Source organism: Brachionichthys hirsutus, chromosome 8 (genome assembly GCF_040956055.1).
Source record: "Brachionichthys hirsutus isolate HB-005 chromosome 8, CSIRO-AGI_Bhir_v1, whole genome shotgun sequence".
In the NCBI taxonomy this organism is placed as follows: Eukaryota; Metazoa; Chordata; class Actinopteri; order Lophiiformes; family Brachionichthyidae; genus Brachionichthys; species Brachionichthys hirsutus.
This window is the reverse complement of record NC_090904.1, coordinates 8265147-8292982: the sequence shown is the minus strand read 5'-3', so window position 1 is coordinate 8292982 and position 27836 is coordinate 8265147. Positions and strand designations below refer to the sequence as shown.

Below are 27836 nucleotides of genomic sequence, written 5' to 3'. Positions count from 1 at the left end.
AAACAAAGTATGAACTCAGAGTTGAGCTTAAACGAGGTATTTAGGAAGTGAGAGGGTGCTGTTCTTCACAACGAGCCCTGGAAGGCAAAGACATTTACTGTGGCTTCTAAATTCATCAAGTTTTCTATGCTTTTATTTTTTCTTGAAATCCGGATCCTCTGGGGTGTCGTGTGTTTGTCCAGGTACCAGGTACTCACTAGGCGGCAGAGTCGTTGAGCTGGTACTCTCTAGCCCGTGTGAAGCAGCCCTGAACGCCGCCGTCGGCCCACAGCCGCTGGATGAGGCTGGACAGGTCCTCTGGCAGGGTGCCCTGCTCCTCTGCTGCTGCCGACAGCGCAAACAGTTGGCGGGCATCATCCTGAAACATAAACCAGATTCGGCGAGCGATCCTCGGCCTGATGCCCGGCCGACACGCGAACCGCAGCTTGCTGTCGCAGCGGGGATTCAGTGCATGCTCGGTGCGTTTAAAAAATGCCTGAGCCAATCCGCTGATCAGAGCTGTCACTACTGGAAGTGCTTCTGTTAGACAGTATTTTTTCTTTCCATGATTATGTAATGTGACATGAAGCTCTCTGCAAGCCATAAGAATCAGATTTATGGCCTACTGCCGGGCGACTTGCTGCCTCAGCTAGTCGTGCACACGAGAGACCATAAAGGCGTAAACTAACGAGTGAGAAATGATGCAGCCATCATTGAGCTGAACGGGTTTCAGCAACCACACGGTCGTTTACCATTAATATTGGCACGCTAATGAATCCATCTTTAAAGCTACAGTGGCCTGGACAAACGGAGGCGTCACGGTGCCAGTAGATTATTATCCGATGTACTTGCTAGCCTTTATTACCCAGAGATGATCTTGTTAAGTGCGCAAAGAGCCTTTCACTGAAATTCCTAAAAGGTTTTGTCTTTAATCTTTTGGTCCTATTTTATAAAAAGAAAAAGTTGGTTTGTGCTTCTCCATGTTTTTTTCTTATAATTCCGATGGCTTTCTTCGGCAATAAGGAAATTTAAGCAACCATTCCTCAACTCAGTTATATGCCACAGTAACTCAATGATCCAGACCTAATGAAGATCCGCGATGGCGTGTTTGGCACGCATTAAAAATGGACACCGAACAAACTGCTATCGGGCAACAATAATTTGCAGCAAGCTCCAAACACAAAAAGCAGAACTGCTGACCGCCTTCCGTCTGGGCTGAAGACAAATGTACATTAGAAATTAATCATTTGAAAAGCTCCAGGACATTCAGAGCACTCTGCAGGTCTGTGGGGGGGGGGGCTCAAATAAAGCCATTCATGAAACATCAGGACACGCATAATCTGTCCTCCAGCGCTAACGACCTTAGCAGAGCTTCTGACATATACCAGGCAGTAAAAATGTTCTGTCCATAAATAAAGAAAAAGCATAACTCTGCCCCGTCTCTCTGTATAAATGTTTATCCTCCTCCTCAGGAACGAAGGTCGACTGAGGGAGTGGAAATAGTCAAGCACTTTTGAAGTAGTATCAAACGTAGACTGAAAGCGTCAAGTTAGATTTATTCCATCTTTTAGGGTCAGCTTGAAGTTAAAACAGTCAGGTAACTGCAGAACTGTGTCAAAGACAGCTGTGGTCTCTTCTAAAACATTTTGCTAATTCACTCATTCTCCTCAAATATATATAAATGTATACATTTATAAATAAATCACCTTTTAAATTGATCTGCAAGAGCTGAATTACTGACGTACGCGAGATGGATTGATAGTTGGGCTATAGAATAGAGGAATCGTAATTTATTTTTCTGTGCAGAAGAATTATTTTTGTATTAATAAAAATATGGCTTTTCTCTGACGGCTCATGCACAGACCGGGACAGAAAATACACGTCTGTGAGAGACCAGCTTACAGAGACCGGCTGCTCAGAGAGGATTTCCAGGAAGAAACTGTCAGGCTGCACTCGAGGAGGACTCGAGAGAAAGCAGAATATTTTCACTTCCTTCGGGCCAGACACGGCCGGTGGGGTGGAGGCGGAGAGGAGGGCTTTGGTGGCGATGAGCAAAGACACCTACCGCTCTGGTAGACTCCTCGTAGTTGATCTTAAGGTTGGCCATGGCTTTGATGATGGCCATAATGGACTGGATCGTGTTGCTGTAGACCACGGCTCGGTACTGCTTACACTCATCTTCTGAGTATCCGTCCTCGTGAATGATCCTGAATGTCGATTTCACAAAATGATGTTTTTGACCGACTTCATGAACACATGAGCAACAATGGTATCATCGATTACTGGGCTGTGGGTTCTGTATCCAGCACCTTTTACGCAACATTGATGGGAGGAAAAGCTAAACAATGAGCAGTTTACTCACTTCATCTGCTTCACAATGGTGCTCTTCCCCGACTCTCCAGCACCTGCAGAGAGAACAAAAGCAGAGGTTAAAAATACACACTCCCGTTAGCTGACCAACGTAAACAGGGAGCCAGCGAGGAGGTCGCACATCTGGACGCTTTCATTGCATCCCTTCCTTTACCTCCCCAGCCTTGGCTTCAGCTGTGAAACAGATCTCCGCTGCCTGTGCGCCTGCCAGGGTTCTAACTCATTTGGTTTCGTCAAGCCTGAATAGAATCCAGGGGTGTCTTTATTTAGACCTGCGGATCTGTCCCAACCATTTAGAAATTAATATAAAAAACGTGCCATCATGTTTCCCTCTTTTAATGTTGAGACAAATCGCAACACTTTGATGAAAACCTGCTTCTGTTTAAGGATATAAGGTTTGTTTTTTATCCACTTGCTGTATTTATTCGACCAGTCTGAGGCGACCAAAGGGAAACCAACACCACACACACACACACACACCCAGGGATGCCTGTCAATGTGCTTTCCACGAATACTTGCCCAGGGAGCAGCCTTTCAGGGATGACCCTCAAATACTCTACTTCACAGCATGCAATACACACAGTCAGGCCCTTGGGCAGAGATGGGCCAATACAACACAGCCTCCACAGACAGCTGTCAGAGCCGACTTCTCTGTGCACGAGCCAAGACTGGCTAATAGAGCAGAATGTGCCCCTTTGCCTTATTAAAGACAAGTTAATTTCAAAATGCAAAATGTGCAGAGACGGAATTTCATGACCAAACATCTTTGAGAGTCTTTGACGTTTGTGTGAAAAGCTCTTTTCTGTCGTGACATGCAGACACAGTGGCATCTCCACTCCTCTCGGAGCCGACGATTCTGAAGCGCCCATTTTGCCCACCGAGCAGTTGGCTCATCACATTGTGATGAAGCCCTCACCCATCTGCCGTTCAGTCTGTGGGCCATTTTGTTAAGCAGAAAAAGGAAAATAAATGAAGAAACTCTCTCTCTGCCACACTGCAAACCTTGAACCGCAGTTTTAAAAATATGAACATATTCCCAGCTAACAAATGACTATGACTAAGAAACGGTAGGAATAAATCATAACCGCTATTCCATGTAAGCTTTATTATATTTTATTTTAAGCAAATGCACGCACGCACTTCCTCAGGGAGTTTGCTACTGTTGGAAATTAGCAATTGAGATCATGGCGTCGTAGGCGCTTTAATTAAAAATAGGTATCTGCTCTCTCTACTGAATAATACAAGTACACTTGGCCACCTGTGAAGCAGACGTGAAGAATGTGGAACAGGGTTGGGAGTAACGCCTGTGAGGCCGTCCATCGTGAAACAACCATCAAAATGAGTTGTTGTTGGCAAAGCTCCTTTTTATAGTCAGGGAAAATCAACACCGTCTTCCAACCGTCTCAGTGACTGGACAACAACAAATCTGTCAGTTGGAGACATGGAGCTCCAGGAGGAAGCAGCAGACATCAAAATTTGCACAAGGTTTTCGAGTGACGAAGCTTTGATCCTGATGTTTTCTTTCACGGCAACAGGATCTGAGAGAAGAACGGACAGCGCTATCGACTCCCACTTTTGAGAAGTGATGAAATCCAGCGAGAGGAAGAAGCGCGCCAGCCAGCTCTACTGTGATGATTCCTGCTGCCGCTAGATTTCTGTTGTTAACCGAAGCACGACGAAACTGGCAGGCCAGACACAAAAACCAGGCAGGAAGGAGGGCTACTTCCTTCCATCGTGTGGCAAGACCGAGCATCAACAGCGTCTAACAATGAACTTCCTGGTTTATCATCCCGTAGTGTTGCACCAGTCATAGTATCATCAAGATTAAAACTGTTTGCCGTCTCAAAGGACTGCCGCCCCCCCGTGGTGTCGGGGCTTTCCCTCTGTATGTGAATAAATGTGCATGTGTTTGGAGCGAGCGTGACCCATACTGGTGTGACTGTGAGCAAAGGCATAAAGGCGGTAGTGTGGGCCCTGCTGGCTGAGAACACAGGCCTGTTGATGAAGTTCAGGCCTGGGCATTTCCAATCAAGTATTACTTTGCACAAGTTAGTCCCTGCTGCTCTCCTTTATCAGGCACAGCAGTTTTACAGCCACGAGCGACGTAAACATTGAATCCTACGGATGAGAGGGCAACACGATGGGAGAAAATGAGCGCGCAACTATTTTAGAGGATCATCTTTTATTAACGTGCAATAATAGCTTCAAAATAAAAGCTATGGTTTCATTTACGCACAGAAAAGAAGCCACATAATTCCTCAGGGATGACCTTAAAAACAATTACTCTAAAAATAGGTGATGCAAAGACAAATTCATCTTAATGCATTGCATTGCGTGTATTGCAAATGGCACATTTTATCTTCAAATGCCAATCTGATCCAACCTTTGCAGGGACGTGCATTATACTAGACTGCATTCTCTATTTGTCAGTTGTGTCCATAGATTTATTGGATTTATCACCCAGAATGCGATAAAAGAATGTAATCCCCTTTCAAACAGGACTTTTCAACGAGTTTAAAAAGTCAAACATGTTTTGTCCATACTGACATGATTTGCATATAATATTTAAATACAAAATGTATTAGAAGAGAAATGGCTACAGGGCGTGAAATGTTTGTCACAGGTGTAATGAGAATTATTAATAGAGGTTAATAATACTATAATAGGACAACGGGGAACGGACAAGTCCGTCTCATCTGTCCGCTAAATTTATAATGAGCTGGCCCTCTGGCCAATTCTGTCTCCACTTCAGATCAATCAATATGTGACCCTTCGGTGACAGGCTCGCACATGACTATCAAGTGCTGTATTAGAGCCAGCTATAGCAAGTAAAGACATGCACACCCCAAGGTTCATTAAGATTCTCCTGTTGGAGGGAGAAATGCATGAAAGGACTGATAATCTTCTCAGAGGCTTCAGTGTCACAAAGAAAAACAGTGAAGACAATTCTGCAGCGACTGGTCTCCGTCAGAGAAGAAGCACGTTTGGATGAGGAAGTAGTTGGGAAGACGCCGTCAACGCGGGCGGCCTTGTCCTTCCGTGAGAATCAGAAGTCCTACCAACAGTAGCATGTTAGCTTGAAAGACATTTATGGTTGGTTGGCAGCACTTCAGTTCTCTCATCGAATTGTGTGATCTGACACAAAGCCCGTTCCGATTTCGGCTTTACAACTTTAACAATTATCAGGTCGGGTTTGAACGTTCAATGTGCAGTTCCAGATCGATGTTCTCCCCAAATGAGATGGAACCGGTCTGGTTCTCCTGCAGCATGAAAGATTTAGCAGCATATAAAGAACACCTTTCTCATGTTAATACAATTTTCCCTGCTTCCTGAGCGGACTGACAAAATACTGGTTACTACGTACGCCAGGATTGTCTCGCTATACAAGACATTACTTCACACTCAAGAATGCAAGAAGAGTAACTTAATTGACAAACATCAGATGAGTAACTAAAGTGAAAAAGAAACAACAGGAATTCAAGGGAACAGGCAGTGACAGATGAGGGGAATAGAAACAACTAAATTCTGGCCTGTGGCAGGTCCCCCCGGCCTCAGTAGACTGAACTGTGCGACAAACACACCTATGTCATATGCAACAAATAGCCGTAATAATTTCATCATTTCCCCACCGTCTCGCTCTCATTATCCTCCAATCAAGTGAATAAATGTCTCCATCATTTCTGTTTCGTAAACTCTCACTGTCCTCAGCCGCCTACACGCCAGGCCACGATGCCGCCTGTTCTCGACAGCTATGTGTTAAGAAATGTACCAATCCAGACTGGAGGACCAGGGGACCTTCGAGAGACACATGTGCCACTTCCTATTCTCAGATCGTGTATCAAGGAGGAAATGGAAGCAGCTTGCATGAACATGTGTACACTTGAGAATGCAAAAAAAAAATTAATGAATAAAATCACATCTGTCTGTGTGAATGACAGGGACGAAGAGACTCGGTATTCTAACAGATGGCTACCATGCTTTGGGCAAAGAGTTAAGTCTGGACCGCAAACTGACAACTGCTGCCAAAAGAGAGAAGGATGATTAATACGGTGGGAGAAAACTGCACTCATGTCAAATTGCAACTTATAGTCAACTGATCAGCAGCCACATAAAAACAAGACTCATAAAAGATGACAATCATTTCACCCCAAAATAATTTAAGTTTATCAAAATAAACCATCAGAACACCTGAAGGTTCCGACTTAGACTGACACAATGCACAAAAAGGGCAAAAAAGCTGTAGAAACTGCACCCCCATGCACAATAGTAAGAGAACAGCAAAATAAATATCAACAATAAAAATGGAAGTCTGAAGAAACATCCGCCTGCTGGCACCGTCTTACCTCCCCAGGACTTGATTCATTGGGACGTTATTTGTCTGTCTGCAGGCTGACAGCTAAACACCACTTGACTACAATTTGCTCTCACCGTTTAAATAAATGAAACTAATTTTCTTACCACATCTTTGACTCATTTTTGTCCAGCATTTGCAAGCTGCAGTTCAGAGCCATACATCGTGCATATGATGTTTTCAGTTCAATTAATTCAATCCAAGTCCCTGGAACACTCAAAAGATGTCACAGAAATCACTGTCACTTTAAAATCTTTCAGAAAATGATGCAAGTGTATCGAATCGTAACGCGAGCCGAGTATTGTGTAAATTAGAAATCCTTGGCGATAAATGTTGCAAAGTGGTCCGATTAATTTGTCTTTTTCTTAGTTGAGGAAGAAATTAATGTTCTCAGTGTCCTGAATCTTCTCAGCTGGGCAGCAAGTTCAACCGGTTTTTCTTCCAACTCCTGGTGTGAACCAATGATGTGGGTTCTAATGTTTGTCATCGTGCCAAAATATTAGTGTTGCAAGACACACCTTCCACATCCTTTTTACCTTCAACCAAAAATGTTCACACACTAGCAGGAGGTGGTGGTCACATCTGAAGGCCAGCTTCTCCTCACAGGACTTTGGATCTTGCAGCCGTAGCTCGCCTGGGTTGTGATGCCCTCTCTATTGACTTCTGCCCTTTTCGGCATTATTAAACAACATTTAGGGAACCAACATTTTTTGACATTTATAAACTGATTCACAATCATTCACATCTGCCTTGATATACACATCAATGAAATGATGCACTGAGATGTTTTGAGTCACTCCTCAACCCTCACAGGTAGTCACCATCAACAAGCAAATAGGGAGAAGGATGGTGGTGGTTCGTTGGATGCGCTGAGTACTGCTGATGCATTATACATGCATCCATTAACAGCACCTCCATCCCACACTGGCCTTTCTACTGTGGCATGCGCGCACACATTTACGCGTACAAGTACACAGTCCTGGAGGAAAAAGGATCAATGAATTACGGATTGATCAAAATATAAGCAATAAGCCGTGGAAGTGGATTGGTATCAACATTCGGATTCGAAAAACAAATGCTGTAACAAAAGTCAGACGGTGAGGCTGCTGTAAAATATTCTTGAATGCTGATACTGAAGGAGAGTAGAGCTGAAAGGAAATATTTGATCAGCTCATCTACAAAAAATGAATCAGTATTTTCTTTTTTTTTTTTTTTACTTCTCATAAATGCTCTTCATTTTTTACCTCCGCCAAGGAAGTTATGTTTTTCCACGCAGTTTGTTTGGTTTGGAGAGTTTCTCACACAAAACCATTTCACCAAATCTTTCTACTAGTACTACATTTACTAGTAAGGCCAATTGATTAACTTGCATGATTTAGTAGACCAATCATGACTTTATATACTACTAAATTACTCATGCTGTCATTTTGTGTACATATGATTACTCACCATGTCGCCAGCCTTTCGAGGGGGGGGGGGGGGTAATTATCCTAGGCCGAAGTAGAAGGCCATAGATCAAACAGTAGACCAAGGCTGCACGACACAGATAGCCTTCTGACAACCTTATAAGGAGGCTGACCTGGACTTGAAGCCGAAAGACATGAAAAACCTCCCCCAGACTGATTCACCTGATGTGTCACAAGCAAACTTCAGCATTTCAGCAGATTCAGGATGACGGGATGTTTTTTTTTTTTATTCTGATAAATATTTGAACTCTTCCAAGATCAACACTAATGATCATGAAACAAAATAAGAAAGAAGTTTCTTTCTTCCCATTCTTGAAAAGTGAACTATACACGCAGTTAAATGACAATTTGTACTAAGACAACACGCTTCAGTTGTCCATTAACAACCTTTGAGTTGTCCTCACTACCCAGTGGACCCTTTCCTGTGATGAAGGGTCCTGCATAACACAATGAAAGACTCGAACAAACAGCAGGGGGAGAAGCTGAAGACACTTTCTGTACCTGGCGCAAACCAGTTTCTCTCCTCTGTCGATTCATTAAGGCTCTTATAATTATTAAAAGCAAACTACTGATTGTTCTCGGTTTGAAATACCAAAAATACATTTGCCAATAACTATCACACTTTTGGCAAAATGACAGACCCCCCATATCACAGACCATGTTTCATTTAGTACATGGCTTCACCTATGTCTCTACCTATTTTATTTTGAATAATTGTGCCATGTGAAAACTAATGATTGCACATGGGCAGACGATCAATTTCAATACAATACATGTAAAAATAATATCACACACTTCTTAGAGCTCACCATTATTACATTTTAAGTAAAACTCATCTGCTTTCTCATTTGAGAGTCTAACATGTGCTCGTGTGAGACTGAGCAAGTACTCCCTCGGAATACGGAGCACTACCAGCGTCAAAGAGAGCCCTTTGTGTGCATACTGCCACTGAGCCAGCATGTCTACCCGAGCCTGGTTGCATCTTTGTTTGTCTTGCTCTACTTTTGTTTGTTCCCCTTCCTTTCAGCTGCCTCTCTCTGCAGCTGACCAGGGGGGGGGGGGGTCCTCACACTCCGAGTGAGGGAGCAAAATTGGCTCATTGAGGAAGCATGAGAGAAATAACAGGCAGACAGACAGAGACGCCCTGTGAAGTGAATCCATCTCAGGGTGGGCCAAGGTAGTTCGGTTTAAATGCAAATGAAAATACAATCTCCTAAACTTGCCAGTAAAACTTTATTTCACACTATGATGGTAAATTGTTGTCGTTTATTTGGCAATGGCGTTTGCCAGACAATGACTGCCTTGTGCAAAATGCAAATCGGACTGAAATGACTAAGGTTATTGCATAACGTGTTTGAACGTGCTTTTCTCAACAAGCCTAAAAACTTGATCTGTATGAATCATTTCATCAACAGAATACAATATGTTAATTTGTGTTTCTGTTCCTCCCCGGCGTTTCAAACGAAAACGCAGGTCTTAATGTGTCAAAACAGGCTTGTTTGCTTTCACAACACACTGCACCAGTGATAATCACCATAGTAACCAGAGAGACAAAACCCGCAGCTATCTGGGTCTATCCACATGTCGACGATTACGTTTCACTGACGAGAAAGACTCATCAAATATTGGGTCAAAGCGGATTTAATTGACAGTTATACCAAGCTGGCCCTTAACAACGGACACATTTCCGTCACGATGCAGCCTAGTGAGAGGCCTGCCCGGCTCCACTCCATCCAGGAGATGGTACAAAGGAAAGGGAGGAGATAAGGTATCTTTACTGAGATGCTGCTTTGACTGTTATTTATCCAGGGCAAATCCACCAAGCATGAAATGCTCATATGCCAGAACGGCCTTGCTCCACACTCACATGACGCTGTGACAGTAGGACTGCAGTCACATCGAGGCGGTGCCAATGGAGAAGTCATGGGATCATGGTCTTGGTCAGAGGCACCTCCATTATGATGACGGTGTTAAATGCTACTGGTGTTCTTTCACTCGCCTGTCCAGATCTCACTCCAGTGGGCCCCAACCTTTTTTCTGCCATGGACCGGTTTCATCCCTCACTGCGTCTACGTATCTTCCTCTAGTCCTGTTCCATCATCAGCATCCTTCTACCAATATACTAGCGAGTATAGTCCTACCACGACCTTACAGTCACCACCTCCTTTAAACTTCTCCCTCTACACAAGGTGTAGTCCACCTGTGTGTTCTAGTCTCTTCTGGAAACAAGTGTTAACTACTGCCATTTCCACCCTCGTGCCAAAGTCCACCACCATCTGTCCTACGTTCCTGTACTGAATACCAACATAACAAGACCTTTCATCGAGTTTATTTTCAGTCAACAAGAGTCCACTGCCGACTTTGCAGTAAGACTCAGATCTCATGGGGAGTGTTCTGAAGTAGGAACCGGGGCGGTCGGCCCAGCTCTCACAGTTTCACGTTCAGATTCTTCTTCTTTAAGACCAGAGGAATTCTAATGTACTTTTTTTCCCCCCACTCTAATCTCAATATAGCTCTACGTTTCAGTAGCTTCTTTATAGTAAAGGCATTGATAATCACAAGTATATGTTTAATGACTGTAAATAAATAATGCATGCAACAAAGATGTTTGAGACTTTATCTCTTGTTGGAAACTAAAAGATGACCTTAGAAAAAGCAAAGGGAAATGTCTCTACTTTGTTTTCTAAACAAGTCAGTGTTCTGCTTTTACTCACGTCCTCCTTTACTTTGAACTCGCTGCATGTCATTTCTACCAGGAAGGACACTCCTACAACGAATCACTGATGAAGAGTGGGCTCGAGAGATTTGTTTTCATAGTCAAACCACCTATCCAAAGTGAGTCAGGCATAAACATTCATTGATAGGGTAATGTTTTAATCAGTTAAACTTTAGTCAAGTTTGCAAAGCTTCCTTCTCACTCTTTGACACTCTTTTGAAGCCATTGTGAATAGCTGCCAAATGAAACCACCTGCCTTTACCTCAAATACGAAGACAGATTATTTTCTGTTTTAGTGTCTGGGATGAAGCAAGTGCAAAAGTCTCGATAAAAGAACCTGGTGTGAATGCAGAATAGAGGAAGATGATGGAAGCACAGTAGAGCAGAGTCACTGAATGAAATGAGTAATGGGTAATGCTGCAACAGCTTTGGATGAATGCATTTGTGTAATGGCACACAAGGAAAATTATTTTAAAATGGCTTAATCACTCCAGGATGTTCATCCACTTGTCTGAAAAAAAAAAAAGATTTGAAAGCAGCTACATCTCTTATAAATATATGAAATAAATGAAGAAGTTCAGGGTCAAAGGCGGAGGTGTCCCCTTTTCTCCATTATATACTGAATGCAAAAGTTGCCTTGGTACATAAATTGTGGGAAGTAAATAGTGCATCCATGAGTTGTTCATCTCTCCTGCCTTTGCACCATTCCTTTCATGTGAAATGGTTTGCCATAGTTTGATTCTGAGTTGAATGTCACAGCTCTGCTCCATAGCATGATAACCTTCGGGATCCCACTGTGGAAACAGCTGACTGTTATTTCCAAACCTCTAAGACCAGAGAACCGTGTATTTAATATTTAAAGGTCCAAGAAGAAACGTGACTGAATACTTTAAAGGTTGATGTAGATAACAAACATGGCGGTAATAACTGCATAATCCATCTGTGTAATGAATCAGTTTGTCGAATAACAGTGAGGCCAATCAACTGCAACAAGACCACCTGTACGGAATTTATCTTTGCATATATATGGCAAAAATCAGTAATTTAATCTTTATAGAGTTTAATTTTGCAGTAATGTGCCACCCTAACATGAAGCATTAAATCAGATGGAAGAATGAGCCACCAAAAGTGAGTTTATTTTGGATGCAGGCCACAGCAGCAGCTCAGAGCAGTGGCTTCTGTGGTCTCACCCGGCTCACTTCCTGCCTCACAGGAAACACACTGCACAGCCCTCACCCTGCCCTTCCTGTTCCCCCGTGCCAGTGTTCATGCTTAGCTCGTCACGTTACTACACTTTTTCCCAATAAAAGATGTTTAACCCCCATTTTATAACATTTTTAAAGTATTTATTTACAAAAAGGTGAATTAGATTTTAAACCCAGAACATATTATTAGTGAATGAACCTATGATGTTCACAGCTGTGGGGGGAAATAAACAGACAAACAGGAAATGAACCCGCTGCAACTGGCAGCCTTAGGAAAACTTAGGAACACAAATAAAACAATTAGAACTAAAAAAAAATATTTAAATATATATATATACATATACACATACACTGTTGAACGTATCCACCATTGAGCCTTCGTCCAAATTCGGATCAACGACATATTACATACATCTCAAATCAAAATAAGCCAACTAGGTGAAATGTGCAGGCTGAACTAGTGAATGTCTGGTTCTGGAGGCGTGAAAATAAAGTGGGCCTGCAGACATAGCACAGAGAGGAGCTGCCACCAGCGAAGCCGTGCTCCTCCTGCCCCGTTTCCAGACTCCTGTCAGTACAGCTGTCTGCTCTCCTCAACTTAACTAGCACAGCTCAGGCATTGACTGACATACTAAACATGCAGCACAGCCATTCCACACCCCCAACAATTTGTTACCACATCTACACCCCCCCTCCTGTCTTCACCACCTGCACATCTGTCACGTCTTTGTCCAGTTGCAAGCACCTAAAATGTTGTGTAAGTCGTCTGTCACTGAGAATCCAGTCCAAACCTTACTAGCTTTACACCCCCCAGACCCCTCAGAGGAAGCGAAGAGGAAAAGAGGTGCTGAATGAATGCTAAATATAACCTCAGCATTTTGTTCATCTTCGGTGCAACTGATTGGAGGTGCAGCCACTTCTGCTCACTCTCAGTCTAACAGAAATAGCTAACAGTGGCCCCTGACCCCACCCTCTGTCTGTTCGCCGACTCAGCACTCCCCTGGCTAAAAGAGGCTCATTCTGGGAGCGCACCGAACTAAGGCCCCACAGAAAACCACATAATTACAAATCACAATAAAGCCCTCAGCGCTGCGTCGCTGCCAGGGGCTCAACTGCACGCTGCTCTGCTCGGACTACAGGCTTTTGCCACCGTCTTTCTGCCGACCTATGACCTCTTCCCTCTCTCTCTCTCAGCCTCCTCTCTTTCTCTCGTCCCTGGAGTAAATTGCAATCTTCCCTCCTGTTCTCTTTATCCGTCTGCCATAATGCCATAAACTCCACTTTGAGCCACACTTCTGTGGTGCTCAAATGCCTCCAACGAATACGACTTGCTCTCTTCAAATGCAAGCAATGTTTTAGATGCTCTTCTCACAAGCACATGTAAAAAATACCGTTTAAGGAAGATATTGAATAATTAATGGACGGGAATCGGTAACGCAAACGGCTGGAACAGTGGACTTTCTGAGTAAACTGTGACGCAGGATAACAGGCGTGCTTTTATATCAGCCAAGGATAGGTGCCAGAGCAGTTAAAATATTTATATTTAAAGAACTAAAAGATCTAAAGCTGTGGCTTTGAGCAAACAAATCTAAGCCGACCAATTACACAGCGCTCAAATGTCAGTGTAATCTATCCAGTCAGTTAAAAAGGTAATACTTCCATTACTCCTGTGGGAAATCTCCAAGCAAATGGGAGAAACTCCAGCAAGGTATTATCTAGGTTTCAAAACGATTCATGGCGACGGAATACATTTGACAAACCAGGAGTGATTTACTAGGCTTTAAAAGCTTTTGGAATTAAAAAGCACAAAACACTCACAGTATTTAGTGTTGCCGACAGGAAAGCAGCAAAGTTGTAGATCATAAGATTAGACAAGTCTCATAAGGTGGTTTAGTAGATATGACTTCAGTAACACATCACAATTATACAAGCATATTCTTCTTGGCAGCTAAAATTGTTTTAATTAATTGAAATCATTAGCTCGACATTATTGTTGCCATTAAATCACAATGAGCCAAGAAGAAGAGTCAACTGGACTTGTTCACGTTCGATGGAAGCCGCTTCTTCAGTTCTGAGAGACTGGTTGTAACTAAAGCTGGGGGGGGGGTAGCTTAACACCTACCGTATTCTATTCCCCGTGCTTTCTCTCCATCTATCAACAAATGGTGGGCACATGTTCAAATCTGTTATTTTCATGATGCAAGAGATTTAATTACTGTGATTACAGGGACATAAATATAGTTTGGACCACAATAATGTCTGTGGGACGCAATCCTTAATGTGAACGAGGCATCATATGCTCTACTTATTTTTCCTAACCTCTGGCTCAATAAAATTTACTAGAACCTGTCCTAGGAATGGAGGGCACATAACATCTTCAAGCTGTTGGCACAGTTGCTGCAAGTCTAGTTATTTAATTATAGAAGATAATAAACTTACGGGACATCCAGAGCTTATATATAAATATATTATTTAGAAGAGGCCATGCAAATGTGAAGGCCAGGGCTAAGGTCGAAATTTATAAAGGATTTCCAGCACAAACAGTCTAGTTTTTTTTTTTTTTTTTTTAACTAAGTGAGACAAAACTATTCTTTCTATTTGGTTCCAACATTAGTGGTGAGATAATTTCAAGGAAACCAACCTTGCCTGGCAGCAACCAATGAACTAATTTCCTCTGGGATGTTACAAGCTCTTTATCTCAGAGATATTGCATGCTAGAGCATTAGTAGTGTGCATGAACACAAACAGCCAGAGTGGCGCTGAGCCTCAGGATGAAGCTATTTTCACCACGAGTGGAATAAACACACATTCGGGCACTCTAACTGTGCGCAGGCCTGCACTTCTGTGGCCATGAAGAAGCTGCGAGATGAGCCCTGGCCTTGCGTGACTCACTCCACACACACACACACACACACACACACACACACACACACACACACACACACACACACAAACACACACACACAATTCTTTGATGGGACCATGCACTGATTTACATTCACTTTGGAAAGACTAATTCTAACCAGGACATCATAAAAATGTGCTTTGGTCCTGAGGAGGATTACGATTCTATAAGCAAGAGATTTATACCAGAAACGGTCCACAGCACGGTCAAAAATGCGCACACACACACACACACACACACACACACACCCACACACACACCACCAGCAACACAAGTGAAATCAATTCCCAGGCTAGCAGGTCCAACTAAAGCCTTCCACGAGGACGTAATCCCTTCAATGAGCGCCACTGAAATAGCAGGCGCCGCCGAGTCAGCATTTCCTCCCCATTCACATAAAACTCAGGTGATGAAGGATGTCGGCCTCTTTCAAAGACTCTCCAGGTGTAACTAGCGTCTGCCATGAATGGTCAGGTGTTGCCTGTGTGCACGTTTACTCACGCTGTTGATATCTGAGGCATCCGAGACGCAAATCCCATTCAAGTTGTCACATGGATCTCATTCCATCAGCTTGGCCATCCCGCTAGCAAAACTAGACCGGCAATCACAATCGGAACGCGTTCGTCGATCCCAGAGGAAAATTCTATTTGCGATCAGAGCATCTCTGCTGAGAACCAAGTGGCTGCAATCACGTATTTGATACCCAAGGTCACGCATGTGAATTTAAAAAACACTGCCAATCCTTTCATAAGAAGTCACGCTAAACCATCAGACCCGCCAGCTGTTATTTCAGGGAAATCGGAGGCCTTGGTATGTGGTCTCGCACGTTTCATCGCTGCGTCCCGCTGCTTTAAGAGCCGCTTATTTTACAGGGCGGAAAAACAGCAGGAACAAATCAAAGCACAAAATATATTTTCATGACACTAAATAAATTCTTTCCAAAAATCTTTCTTGGCCTCAGGGGATGTGGTCTGACAAACAACGATGCCGACTGAGCACGATGTGTAATTCAACATGAGCCAGAACAATTGGCAAGCATGACAAGGAACACCGTTTCAAAACGCTCGCCGATGTCGGCTTCAGAGAAAGAACAGAGGGCGGCCACTTTCCTGCTAAATGAGAACGCTGTCAAAATGTTTTAAACGGTCGTACATCCGACTTGTTTGAGTATTTTATTGCATGCCAACAGACCCTGGCATTATGGGGGGGGGGGGTGTCTACAGCGAAGAGAATCAGAACCTAACGGACACAGGATGGGTGTTGCTGGTTTCCTCAAGCAGCTGAACAAAACACTCGACTCGACTTCTCTTTTACTCGCATCGAGTTGAAAAAGGAAGTGATATGGGGGTGGGGGGAGATGCGATCAGACAGGAAATGACATAAATTCCATTTGCAACACAGTCGACTATGATGTTTTGTTCCAGTTGATTGGCATCACTGTCATTCCACTTCCTGCAATGCGTCCGTTGCACAAGCAGGGACAAGCCGAAAGTACAGTAGCAGTTTGTTTGTACATGTTTAACACCCGACTGTACGGTATTTAAGAAGAACTATACATTTATTCAGGAGCGTCCCTGCTCAAGAAATTTCCCCTGGTGGCTTTATTTGTAGAGGTTTTGTTGATACATAGACATCATACATTGTTTTAGAATACCGGTAATTGCATATCAATATTTGGCAATATTTCAATTCAAACAGATTTTGAGAGACAAGTTTAAACAAATAAATCGTGTGTTTTATTAGCTTTTGTTTCGTGATGACAAGTAATTAGGGCTGTAGCGATACACTAACCTCGCGTTACAATATTCACCTCACAATACGATTACATACACTTACATCATTTTCCGAAAGACTTTAAAGGGACGGTGATTTTGGTGACATCTTGTGAGTGTTCCAGTGACTTGGATCGAATTAATTGAACTGAAAATATCAATTACACGATATGTGCTTCTGAACTGCAGCTTGCAAATGCTGGACAGAAATGAGTCAAAGATGATTAGTTTCATTTATTTAAACGGTGAGTGCTAATGTAGCTAAAGTGCAGCGAGTGGCTTTCTGTGGCAGCTTTTTTAGCTTCTTACTGAGCAGCTACTAGCCAGTCGAGCACCCAGGTTGGTAAAAAAAAATCAATAATTCAAGTCCAATGAAGCGACATTTAAGCCAAATTAAAATTGTACCCGTTTTAGCAGAGCAGCTAAAGGCTGGTAACACGAAACAGAAAAGCTCGTCTCGATGTTACTGCAGACCGAGTGATCGACATTCTCTTCGGATTCTTGTTCAGGAATAGAAATTTCACGTTTGTGTGACACAGCTTGCAAACCGCCATACTTCTGTCCCAAATCTTTGCTTTCCTTTTTGTTCTTAAACCTGAAATGCTCCCACACACACACACACACACACACACATCGAGCAGATGTGTGTGTGATTGTGTTGCATAATGAATGTGCTTTCTTCGTTCTTCGTTCCAGCGTTCTCCACTTTTACAAAAAGAAGCCCTTGCTAAATGGAGATGTGTTCATTTGCGAAGGACGTTGATGATTGTTTAATAGTCCTTAAGCTGGTTTCAAGAGGGTAAAAAAGATGGTTTATTTCAGCCCTGGAAACCAAACTTTGCGGTGCAGAAAATCGACAGGATGGAAACAGAGGGATGAGTTTGGGGAGGAAGTGCAATGAGCTCATTTCCTATAATTGCAAGAAGGAAGAAATGGATGGGAGGGGGGGGGGGTAATGGTGTGCTGTGTGTGTGTGCGCGTAAAGGCATGGGAAGGCACCCCCCCCCCCCCCCCCCCCCCCTCTATGTAGGCACATGGAAATGTAGGCAACATAAATAGAGGAACTCTGGCATTTCTGGTGCTGTGGGGGCGGCGAGGGGAGCATCATGGAGGGTAAAAATGTGTTGTTTTTCATTTTATGGTTTTAACTGGAACATTTTATCTGACCTGGGGTAACGGAACAAACACAAAAAGACAGTGCCAACTATTGTGCAGGAGTATCCCGATCCCAATTACAGGCTGACATGAATTAAAATGACGCCATTCTGCTGCCATTCCAGGACACTGGGGGGGGATTTTAACTGTGTTTGTGATTTGTAAAATAATGAAACAAGAAGCTCCACAGCTGCATGACTTTCCACAAACAATATCACAGTTACTAGCGCGGGGCAACAGGGAGGATTTCCAGCACAGGGAATTTTAAAATCCTCAAGATTTGCTAGATTCTTCAAGAAGACAAGACAATCCACTTTTTATTGAACTCTGATGTTGTCAAGGTGATGCATTTGGAAAAGCGGACTGCTCAGAGATCAAACCAGTCACATTCCCTTCCCTTACCCTGACCAGGAGGACGACGCGGGAACTGGTGTGGAAAGGAAAATACCTGGAGTATGGGAAGTAGTTTACAAGCCCCTGAAAGGCAGCAGATCAGATGTGTGAACACAACAGGCTCACCGTTTAGGGTAAACCTGTGTTTCATTGTGATTCAACGGCCCCGAAGAGAACAGGAATGTCACAGACGGGAGGAATTGAGAAGTATTTTGGGCAATTTGGGCAAGCTCAACATCAAGGATACCGCGCTGTGCGTTTTCCCTTACATCCGTCTATCCGGCACTGAGACAGCCTCCTATTTTACATTCACAGATACAAGTTCCTGTATCTGTGCCGGGCTGTCAGCAGACCTACATGCTGCTGCAGCACCCCCCCCCCCCCCTCCCTCCCTCACACACACGCATTGTGATAACGCACAGAGAATTAGTTGTGATTCTCACACACCTCGGGAGACACAGCTGTGTAGCTGCAACGTTACTGAACTGCAGCAGGTATGCAGCAAAGAGGGGCCGTGGGTAGAGGTGGGGGGGGTGGCGGCGGAGGATTTTCTGAGTATCAGAATATCAGTATTTTCCAGCGCACAGAGGATAGTGGACTGGTGTCCCTGTGGACTCTCACTGAGACGCACGGTCTACGGGAGCGAGATTCGTCATCGGAGCGCTCACTGTAATTCCAGGAGATCAAGTCCTTTTACACACACACACACACACACACACACACACACACACACCTGCTATCCAGTGCGTCACGTGGCTAATCGGGCAGTACCGCAGACTGTTGCGCACACAGTCAAGTCACCCTAAAACATAGGGCAGCAGCTCTTATAATACATTTCAGACACACATTTTTAGCCATTCGTGCTAGCATCAGAACGCAGCTCGCTGGGCAGCAGAGGTCAAGCCCGGCTCGCTGCCATGCAGGTTCTCTATAATCATCTGGCTGTAACTACGCCTGACGTCCCACCGCGCCTCAGACACGGACTTTAATCACAGGGGAGAAGCGCCGTGCTGCACTGACCACATGACGGCGCGTCAGCCGGCGCTGTCACCAGACGGGATTATCGACAGTAAACGGAGGGTTTAGCTTTTGGGCTACCAAAGTGTTGCTCAAGCGCAAGAGTTTCAAGTCAGCACAAAACAGACGCATGTGATTTGAATGGTGTTTTTAACTTGGAGTTCCCGTCTGTGCTTTTGGACAAAAACTGGAAGCTAATTTACAACATTTAAGCAACATTTTCTTCTTCTGTATGTTTCCGATGACAAATGTTTAAACCTGTAGCGGAGATGGGGGAAAGTATTTGGAGATTCCCCAACTGGTAAGAATACAACAGGATAAGAAGCCTAAACCCTCTGCCTCTTTAATCGCGTGTCTATACTGCAGCTACAGCTCAGGATTCCCCAGTTCAATTCTAGCTTGGTCTTATTCTACCAAACGGCAGCAGTGGCCGGGTTCGTCGACGGGCTTTGCTCTCTGAATGTCTGCAGTGCTACACTTTCGAAAAAGTTACCTAATCAAGGCATTTAAATACAAATGAAGGCAATAGGAAGAAATTGCTTCAAAGATTTGTGGCAGTGGTGAAAAAAGACGTGAACTAAACCCAACACAGATGGTTTGGTTGTGATCTTAATCTTAGTGGTCACACACACCGAGCACTAAGACAAGTCAGGCTCTTCCAAAAAAAGAAAAATTAAGTGATTTCACAATGACTCCAGGCTTTAACGCTAGTGAGATCCAATCACAAGTGGACACTCGGGGTACAACAGTTAATTACTTTATACACTTATTGAACAGCGTTTTATTCGGTTATTCATTCATCATGTTCACTTACAAGTATCAGAATAAGTATTTCCCAGCTGAGAAATATGTAATATCCTTACATTGAAGTACCGGTAGGTCTATTCTGATTATTGTGTCGGATCTTGTGGGATCCACGGGCCGCTTCCCCATTTCCTGACCAGGGCTTTTACAAAGAACACAACACAAAACAAGAACTAAAAGAATGACCAATGAGAACGAACATCCTCACCATGCAGAGGTGCAAAACAGGAAGCGACTACCCTGGTTTCAAGTCATGCCCCCCCCCCCCCCTTCCAGAATAATGAACAGTGTAATGCGTGAGGCAAGCTTCCTCTCCTCTCATACAGATGATCTCTACACTGTCTGAAAACATCAACAGCACATTTTCCAAGCCACAAGCTCTTCTGTGGCTGGAGTCCAGCTCTGAAAGTTAACCATTCGATGCTTTGATCATGAACAACAGGGGGGGGGGGGGGGTTGTAGCCAACAACACATGTGCCCGATGATGGCAACAGTGGAAACAATTTTCAGATGAAAATCACCCACGGTGGTGGGTGGGGTGGGGGCTTGCCGCTCTTGTGTGAAGGAGAAACTATTATATGTATTATATTACCATACTCCAGTTTACAAAAGGAGAGGGTGGGAGATTTGATTTTGTACACAGCACAGCGAGCACACGGTGCGTAGAACAACAGCAGGACACAATGAGCACTAAACAAAAGATGCATTTGTAAGATAGAGAAGCACAATCACTAAAATAAAAAACAGAAAACACGTCAAAGCATTCTCAGTGTAGCCGAGCTGGAACAGAGAAGTACTCCTCTCTGACCTTAGGACAGGTCTTTGGTATTTGTGCGTGGATTTAATGGCACATTCTGGAACACGTTTGGTGAAACAAATGGCCGGTGTCTTGCTGGCTTTCTGCGGCTATAAAAGAAACGCCAGTGATTAACACCGTTCAGTTCCAAAGTTGAACTGTTTGATGTCGATCGTAAAATCCTTTACTTTGCAACCGTAAAAAAAAACAACAACGCCACTCTCTAGACGAACAGCGACACATTTTAACTCGTTCCTGAGACACTCGTCTTCTCACAGCAACAGTCTGACATTTTTATTTTCCAAGTACACAACACGCTCGCCGGTGGCAACGCAAAACAACCAATCTGTTCAGTAAATGATCGCATCCAACGGTCTTTGCTTTGGAACAATAACAGTTTATGTTACTCATGTGCTGATATAGTTTGCGTTTGCTGGGATTCCATGTTGCAGGAAACTGCGACAGATTGAAGGGATGAATTCCAGCAGGAGTGGATGAATAGATGGACGACAGACAAGTGGCTTCATTCTAGCAGCCTATTATGGATGGTGAGCAGAGTCATTTCATACCATAAATTCTATGGGTATTAAAATAGAAATATTGCTCCTACACCCCCCCACCCCTGTTCAGAATTTTTTTTTTCTCTGAACCTAACCTAGTCCTTTTTGGTGTAGCATAATTATAGTAGTTAGCATTAAAAATCCATTCAGAATTTCTTTGTTTACATGAAGTAAAATGATTAAAATGCCAATTTCAAATTTGACTGGCATCTTGAAGGATGGAAGATGTGTTCAAATTTCTGTGTCCGAGCACAAACGAGGCCCAACCTTCAACAGAAAGTCCACGTCTTACCTCGGAGTCTGCAGCATTTGCGTTAAGAGGGAAACGAGATTACAAGCGGATCGTTTTTATGCGACATACTGCTCGCCAACGTGAATAAAAATTAAACATTAAATCAGAGCCTCTTCTCAGCTGGTCCAACAGATACCATGATAGTAACCAACGGATACTGGCACGCCTACAGAAAGATGCCAGTACAGAAGTATTTTTTTTTTTGCATTGCATTGCATTGCATGATTCTGAACACAGATTTGTGAAATCTCTCTCCTATAATTCCCTCTCAGCACACACACCCTCTCTCTGTGCCAGATTGCAGCATGTAATTACCCTTCCAACCAGGGGCACGACTGAACAACCCTTCGCTTCCTCAAACACACTCGAGAAAACAGTAAACGCGCCCCCCCAGTCAATTTAAGCATCATTTTTCTACTCTGTCTGAGAAAAGAGGATAACAAATCAATTAAGTGATTTAGACTACTACAAAATGGCACTGCTATTTGTTCTCTCTCCTCGTGGTAGCGCTTAGCGCTGGTTAAAGCTACATGTTGTAACTTGCTAGGTGCTGCAGGAGGATCAGAAACCACGGAAGGTCCCTCGGTTCAGACCTGTAAGATATTTGTCTCTGTGTGACAAGAATGTAGGTGAGGGAGAAGTGTTTAAAAAAAGCCTTCATGATTCAAAACATGTTTATTACGTCCTGTGATTATTCGCGCATCACCGCCGCCCCAACGTTATCCTTCCGTTACCGTTCAGTTCGGTTCCAGAGGCGTTTCTGAGAGAGCCGTTTGAGACAGAAAAGAGGGACGCTGTCCTGCAGCATCCAAAGAATGTCACAGATATTTCATACAAGTGTCTGGGAACTGCATTACCGGTAACTTGTGGGAAAAGGGTATAATATGTTACCTTTAAGGTCCAGTTACGACTGGAATAAATTCTGAACAAAGAATGAGAAAAAGAAATCTCATTCAATTAGCAGATTTCAGCTTTACATGAAAACAATTGGTTCAGCAGCTTGTTGTGTATTCTTTTGCGTCTCTGAGTTACACAAGAAATAAGGCTTTCAAAGTTTTTAGGTACCTTTTTTCAGCAATTTCCAGTCAAAGAATTTAGAAATACAAAACTCAATTCTGGCTCAAACCGGAAAAACCTCCTCGGCGTGTTTATATTGTTTATGCACGAAAACGTCAGGCAGGTTTTAGGTCAAGATCACTGATTTTTGCATGTAGCCTGGACTCCCATGTTAAGTCGTCCCACGTCCCAGAAAGACGTTGGAAATTGGGGAGTGTAAATTGCCATGTGCAGGAATGCCACAGCTGGGGCAACAAGACTGGCATTGTGCCACTGACATGCCTCTGGAGTGGCCAGCGATTAAACCCCACTGGAACCCTGAAGGGTTCTCGAGTGACTCTGGGTCACTCTGGGGGGGACCCACTGCATAGCGAGTCCCCATCCCACAGGATGACATCACGCAGAGGCCGTCACCATCTTGTGTGTGGGAAGATTCCTGTTGCAATCGTGTGCCGACGGGAGTCAACACACACATTACTGATTGTGTAAAATGTTGTATCCTCCAGTCGTGACACATGCTGGTCATTTTATTGTTATATATTTTTGCTTTGAGAAAGAGAGAGAGAGAGAGAGAGCTCCATTCATTCCTGGAAACTTTCAGGAATCTTGATCCCACTGTGTCCAAACAGCAGCCTGCTCATGATCAGACGCTCCCAATGTCTGACCTTTGACTTCTGTCCTGGTGGGAGAAAACGACTCCAAACTTATGACCGGTCATAAGTCGTCCCCCCCCCCCCCACCACACTTTTCACCCGGAGCCCACGCCCGTGGCGTTTCTATTGGCACACACACACACACACACACACACACACACACACACACACACACACACACACACACACACACACACACACACACACACACACACACACACACACACACACACACACACACACACACACACACACACACACACACACACACACACACACACACACACACACACACACACACACACACACACACACACACACACACACACACACACACACACACACACACACACACACACACACACAGTTGCACAATTCGTGTGTAATCATTGATTGCGAGGCCGGAGTCAGCTGTGACGGGAAACAGACTCACCCAGCAGCAGCAGCTTCACCTCTCGGGCCGCCTTCTCCCCGTCTTCCCTCAGGTTCTTATCGATCATCTTGGACCGCTCGGACGCGGCTTTGTCTTCCTGACTGACGGTGCAACCCATGGTTCCGAGTGCTCGCTTCAGGACTGCTGCTTAGTGGGACAACGTCGCCTGGGACGGGGGGGGGGGGGCGCTGAATAGCGGCCCGTTACGTCACAGAACACGGGTCGAAGTTTAACGAGACTTCACTTCTTAATAAGCGGCGACAAACGAGGGGGGCGGGGTCATGAAAATAAAAAATAAAGATAAAAATGTTTACTCTCGGTAATGTCAAACTGGATTTGTAACGAAGTTCGGAAATTCCACCACAATCACGTTTCAGCCAGTCATTTGGAGATTTCCGCCCCCCCCCCCGCCCCAAAGAGCGGTGAGTTTGTCCAGCGGCCGAGAACGAGAGCTGCTTTTCGGTCGACTTTGAGCTAACTCGTTAGCCCCTTCAGCAGAACATCAAACACACAAAAACGGAGCACAAAGTCCAAGCACAAAAAAAAAAAAAAAAAAAAAAAGTATTCCAACTGATTGAAGCAGCGCACACGGATTCAGGATGCCCCGAACACGAACCAACCACCGTTCCGAGGAGGATGCGTATCTTTGCTGCCTTATATCTTTGTTGCTTTAGTCTTGGTTTCCCTTACGCGTTATTTTGTTTTTTACGCGTTGAGATTCATCACGTTTGAAGCCACACCCGGAGCCGCCGAGAAGTTCCCCCACCTCTGTTCGACAAACAGCGGAGACAGCCGTCACCGCCCAGCTCTCCCAGCAGCAGGGCCAACCTTCGGAGAAAAATGAACGCCCACTCCAAGTGGCGCATGGGAAATGTAGTCGCCGTCGTACGCGACTTCAGTCGTTCTTTGTGAATCACGACCCCAAGTGGCCGAACGTGTGTTTCTTTTAATACACTCGTTTATGGGGAGGACGATGCAAAGGACAGGGTGAAGTGGAGAACATTGATTCGCTGTGGCGACCCCTCACGGGGCAAGAAGAAAGTACAGTAGTAGTAGTAGTAGTAGAAGTATAGTTTATGAGGATACAGAGGGTACTTTAAAAACACCTAGTTGCCATTTATGACCAATAAATACCTGGTTTATGTACTGTTTTAACATTTTATTTATATTGACCGCAAGACGTTTAAAAATAATATAACTGATTAATTATTATTATTAATGATGATATGTGAAAAATAAAGACATTTAAAAAAGAATAATTGTTATGTTATTGAACAATTTGATTTCACAAAAAAAGCATGTTAGAAAAAGCCACCATTTAAACCATAAACAATTTAAGTTTAAAGTAAAAAAAACATGAGACTCAAAATGAACCTCACATATACTATATAATTTATACTTCTTTTAAATTCATCTCATCAATCAGCTCTCCAACAGCTCCTGCCTGACTCAGCTCTATACTACCGCCTAGTGGATATATAAATACAAGCCTTATTTTACAAGCTCATTCAGTACACGCACAAAATAATATATATTTTTTTAAATACAAAAACATTGAGGAAAAATTTATATATTTAAATATAAAAATGTATCACAGTTGTCCATTTACACCATTATCTTTCTGCTTTTTTCTTCAATCAACTCATTAGAACAGATTGAAGGATACACCCTTGTGTTTCACGTCACATTGATAATGTGCACGAGGGCCTGAAGGACAATTGATTTGTGTCAGTTCACATACAATCTCCCGAACCTTTACTGAGATGGACAACAATTAGAAGATGATGACGATGAAGAGGCATCACAGTTTTATTACTTCATTTTTATTGCAATATTGTTTACAGTACAATAACTGCCAGCAACATATTAAAATATATAGAGATACCAGAAAATCATCTTGAATTGACAGAAAATTATTACATTTATTTTTTTTAATTAGACTAAAACTTTACCTGCTATTTACATTGTACAAACTACATATTCATATATAATATAAAGGGTATACATTTATATACACTATTTATAAATGCTGGCTGATATTTAATATGTTACTATTCAATCATACATCTCAATAAATCACACAGGGCGACTAACAACACAAAGCTCTAAACGGAGGTCATCCCCATGCTGTGTCGTTTGAAGCATTTTATGTCAAATGCAAATGTCAAAGTACCAGAGGGTCCTAAGATGTTATTGACAGAATGTTGAGACAGGATATCAAACTGGAAAGATGTCTCTAAGGGGGGGGGGGGCACGCCACAACATACACGGAAGTCCCGACTCCCTCCACAAACGGGTTAACCTTCATCTGACATTCCTTCACCACTCGCATACTGGTGAATCCAACAGTGCTGACCACCCACTGGAGGCATGAGAAGGTCAGGATTGCCTCAATGACCCACCAAAAGAGCTTAAACACCTCCCAATTCATTCATGTTCAGCCTAGGAAGCCTCCTGGAGAGAGAGGTGAGCATTGACAAAGCTGGAAGAGAGGCTCTCCCCCTTCTAATACAGAAAGAATCACGCTACACCTGGAGGAATGAGTCTCCACAGACATCCATGTCAAACTGTGAACAAGAAGGTGGCAAAGAACAAAATCAAACAGCATGTAATAATGCCCCAGTGCCTGATTCAGATTATTCTTTCTGTGTAAAGACAAAAAAAAATGTCAGCCCAATATCTAGAGCTATTTAAAAAAACGGTTTTTTTTGTGTATCAAATCATCAGGACTTACCCGCAAAATTGCACAACTTAAAGTTAGTAGGTTAACGTCTGCCAAAGAGCCTCTAGGAAGCAAGAAGTAACACAAACTGCTCCACTTGATAACACACCACTGAGCATAAAAGACAATTATGAGGAATAAACAGTGGTCGTTCACGTGAGGAATATCTTGCATCACTGAAACAGATCCGACTTCACACTGCAGAATGAACATTGAGCATGACGTTTAAACAGCAGATTAGATGCTCAATGGCAGGAGAGGGAACACTAGAATGATGCTGATAGTAAAGGTCCAGGCCAAACAACACGAATGCATATAGATACTTTAGTCGAAATACAGAGGAGCAACGTGTTCTTTTTTAACAGCACAGACACTTAAAAACTTCCAACATTACATCCAACCGATTAGTGGTTTTTAATCTACAGAACAGAAGACGAAACTAAACAACCACAGGGACTCACGGGAAAACGTACTTTCATGTAATATTATTCCATCAATACAATGATAATATTCTCATTTGTCTACGTTAGATAGATTTAACAAGGATTTTGTTATACGAAAGGGACAAGCCCTTAAATCACAGCTATCAAATCGAATACACTGCCCAAATAATAATAAAGGGGGGGGGGGGGGGGGCACATAACAATCGGAGCGTAGCTCAAAGTCAGTCAAACGCCTGTGAACGTCCATGTGAGCAGTGGTCCGAAGCTTTGCTATGTCTCCCAGCACAGTGTCAAGAGCACGGAGACACCAGGAGACAGCAGAGGTGGACGGGGGACGGGGGGGGGGGGCAGGTACCCTGAGTGCTGCTCGGTACCGAGCCGAGAGCCTCAGACCCGGACCGGTGCACGACAACGCCCAGCCTCATGTGGCTGGAGTGTGTCAGCAGTTCCTGAACGGTGAAGGCATTGGTGCGATTAACTCATGGGATCTGAGTTCTCCCACTTTGAGTTTGGGTGAGGTTCTAAATCCAGTCCTCAAGGAGTTAATGATTTTGTATTCCTTACAATATTTTGTCCTCAGTGAATTACACTGTGGAATACATCAAGGTTTTTCAACTGGAATACTGCAGCCATTGATATCATGGATGTGTGGTTTGAGTGTTCCCTGTATTTATTTTTTCCGAGCAGCGTATTTGAACGTCTCACTGATTATTGGTTCGTTTCGGCATATTAATGGCTACAGGAAACGGTG

At 43.6% G+C, this 27836-nt stretch overlaps 1 protein-coding gene across 1 annotated transcript in view; it reads right to left on the bottom strand.

Moving 5' to 3' along the window:
* LOC137898596 (guanine nucleotide-binding protein G(i) subunit alpha-2-like) overlaps positions 1 to 24680 on the bottom strand; it is a 28679-nt gene extending 3999 nt beyond the window's left edge. The window contains exons 1-4 of the mRNA XM_068742641.1: positions 23921 to 24680; positions 2342 to 2384; positions 2045 to 2186; positions 198 to 358 (exon numbers count right to left, since the gene is read on the bottom strand). Of these exons, the coding sequence (XP_068598742.1) occupies positions 198 to 358; positions 2045 to 2186; positions 2342 to 2384; positions 23921 to 24038 (464 nt within the window). The 5' untranslated portion in view covers positions 24039 to 24680. The remainder of the gene's footprint in view (positions 1 to 197; positions 359 to 2044; positions 2187 to 2341; positions 2385 to 23920) is intronic.
* Positions 24681 to 27836: the final 3156 nt, after the last annotated feature.